Below are 2250 nucleotides of genomic sequence, written 5' to 3' on the forward strand. Positions count from 1 at the left end.
TAAAATGGAGAGAAAACGGCGAAAGTAAACAGACGTGGCAGGGACTTCGTGGTGACAGCACATAGAAGCCACAAAAAAGGGGGAAAGCCGACGAAAAGAACGACTGTACAGAATTCCGAGGGAAACACCCTGGTTGGAACAAGTCGCCTGGCGCTTTGCGGGAACACGAGAGCGGTGGTTGCACAAGTCAAACGCTAGGAGGAGCAGCATCCGCTCGGGGCTGCTGGTTGCTAGGTCGGCGATCGAAAGTGCGCGCGAGCGGACGATCGACTCCGCCCAAGCGAGCACCTCGAGCCGCTCGGCGTCGCTCGCAGGACTCCGCTCCGAGGCCGCGAGGAGAGGCAGGAGACGGCGGCACGTGTTGCCAAGGTGCTGGCGCTGCGACAGCGCCGCCGCGTGCAGTGACGCGCTCTGCAGCTGCGCGAGCCTGCGGCATGCGCACACCGGACTCAGCTCGCGCATGGTGATCACTGAGCACGGGCTACGGATACATTCCAGCAGAGTGCTCGCGTCGTATCTAGTTTGGGGCAATCTCGGGCAATCTCGCATCTAGCTGCGCGGGCTCGTCGTCGGACCAGTCGCGCAGCAGGTCCACCGACTGGGGGAGCGTCGCCATGTAAGACGGCAGCGCACCCGAGGCGCGCGCACGCAGCGTCCGGAGAATGAGCCGCTCGAAGAGCTTCAGCGGCGGGTCGAGCGGCAGCTCCGACTCGTCGGCAGACTCGTCGGACGCAGCGCTCAGGTACGAGCCCGGAGGCAGTGCCAGGAGCGGCGCGCCAGCCTCCACGGCGCGGCTGACGCTGAGGCCCCGCAGGCCATCGCTGCTGACGCTGTCAACGATGGGTCCCACAAACCCTCCCGACGCGTGTATGTCTTCGAGCAGCGCTGCGAATGGTGGAGATGCCGGCGCGCGCAGTTCGCCGCCTCCCCGCGCGTCGCGCTCTGCGGCCCGGAGGCCCGGAACGAGCCGTCGCTCCACCACAACGCTGTGGGAATCCGACGGCCGTATCACGTCTCGCAGAAGCTTCCACGATCCCGTCTTGGCATCGTGCATCTCGACGCCATTCCATCGCAGCACCCGGTCACCAAGCTGCAGCACATCTGCGGCTGGCGAGCCCGGGACGAGCAGGTCTACCACACCGTCGTGGCAGCCAAGACCGAGCCTGCCGTGGCGGTCTTCATGCATTGTGAGTCGAAGCGTCTTCACGTGTGCGGCAGGCGACTTGACGGCAAGGCAGAGCGTAGCTACAAAAGCAAGCATGATCCGCCGAGGCAGCCGGGACAGCGCCAGCCGGTCAAGAAGACCTGACACTAGTGCCAGACACCACGGGAGCCGCCTAAGCGACTCCCGCGAGGACGGCGAGGCACTCGGCCGCAGCTTGTCGTGTGAAGAACTCGCGAGTTTGATATCCTTTGGCCGCGTTGGGTAGCGTAGAAGAACGACTGAGATACGCTGCTTCTGCAGCCCTAGCCAATTCTTGGTGGTTCAAGTCACCTCATCGAGGTACTGGGCCCGCGTCAGCTTGTTCTGCAGCACATTCGCCGCCTTCCAGAGGATCTCGCCGACCCCCTTCCCGAACCCACCGTCCGTGCACCGAACGACTCGAACAGCAGCAAGCAGCTGCACGTCGACGTCCTTGTCCTCCTTGGCGTAGCGATACTCGAAAGAAGTTTAAATCCACGGGAGGGAAGGTAGAAAATAAAAAGCAAAAAGGGCAACGCGGACAAAGACAGCGGGCGGAACTGTCACGGCTGGCTGGCTTGCAGGCCGCGGTGCGGACCGAGGCTCTGATCGTCGCCCACGGCAGCTGCCTCGGTCACGCTGCTGCCGCCGCGGCGGGCGAGGCGGCGGCTGCTGCCCTGCAGCTCGCGCTGGAGGTGGCACTCGGCGAGGCGGTGCGGCAGGCGCTGGCCGCTGGAGAGGCTGCCGGCGCGTTGGCGCAGAGCGAGATCGGCGAGGAGGAGACGACGCGGCTGCAGCGCGAGCACGCGGCTGCAGACCAGCGGGTGGACATCGGCATCTACTTCAGAGCGGTGGAGCCCGGCGACAACCACCCAGACGAGGGCTTCTTCCCCGGCGCGCCGCTCGCGACTCGCAGCGTGGCGTATCACTGTGGGAATGGCGCAGGGTGGCGCGGGGGCGAGAAGACACGAGCCTGCCCGCGCCGCCTCGTGAATTCGCAGTACATCTCCGTCACACCCAACGCGCTCCGGGCACTGTGGATGCTGATGCGGCTCGCGAGGAGGTGG

At 65.3% G+C, this 2250-nt stretch overlaps 1 protein-coding gene across 1 annotated transcript; it reads right to left on the minus strand.

Moving 5' to 3' along the window:
- Window positions 1-128: 128 nt before the first annotated feature.
- On the minus strand, window positions 129-1248 carry EMIHUDRAFT_460764 (hypothetical protein; the record flags this gene model as incomplete). Its single annotated transcript, XM_005776177.1, has 2 exons — window positions 564-1248; window positions 129-427 (listed from the first exon to the last, which is right to left on the minus strand). Coding segments are annotated over exons 1-2 (921 nt in total), but the record flags the coding sequence as incomplete, so codon positions are not given.
- Window positions 1249-2250: the final 1002 nt, after the last annotated feature.

This window comes from Emiliania huxleyi (genome assembly GCF_000372725.1).
Source record: "Emiliania huxleyi CCMP1516 unplaced genomic scaffold EMIHUscaffold_2813, whole genome shotgun sequence".
NCBI classification, from domain to species: Eukaryota; Haptophyta; order Isochrysidales; family Noelaerhabdaceae; genus Emiliania; species Emiliania huxleyi.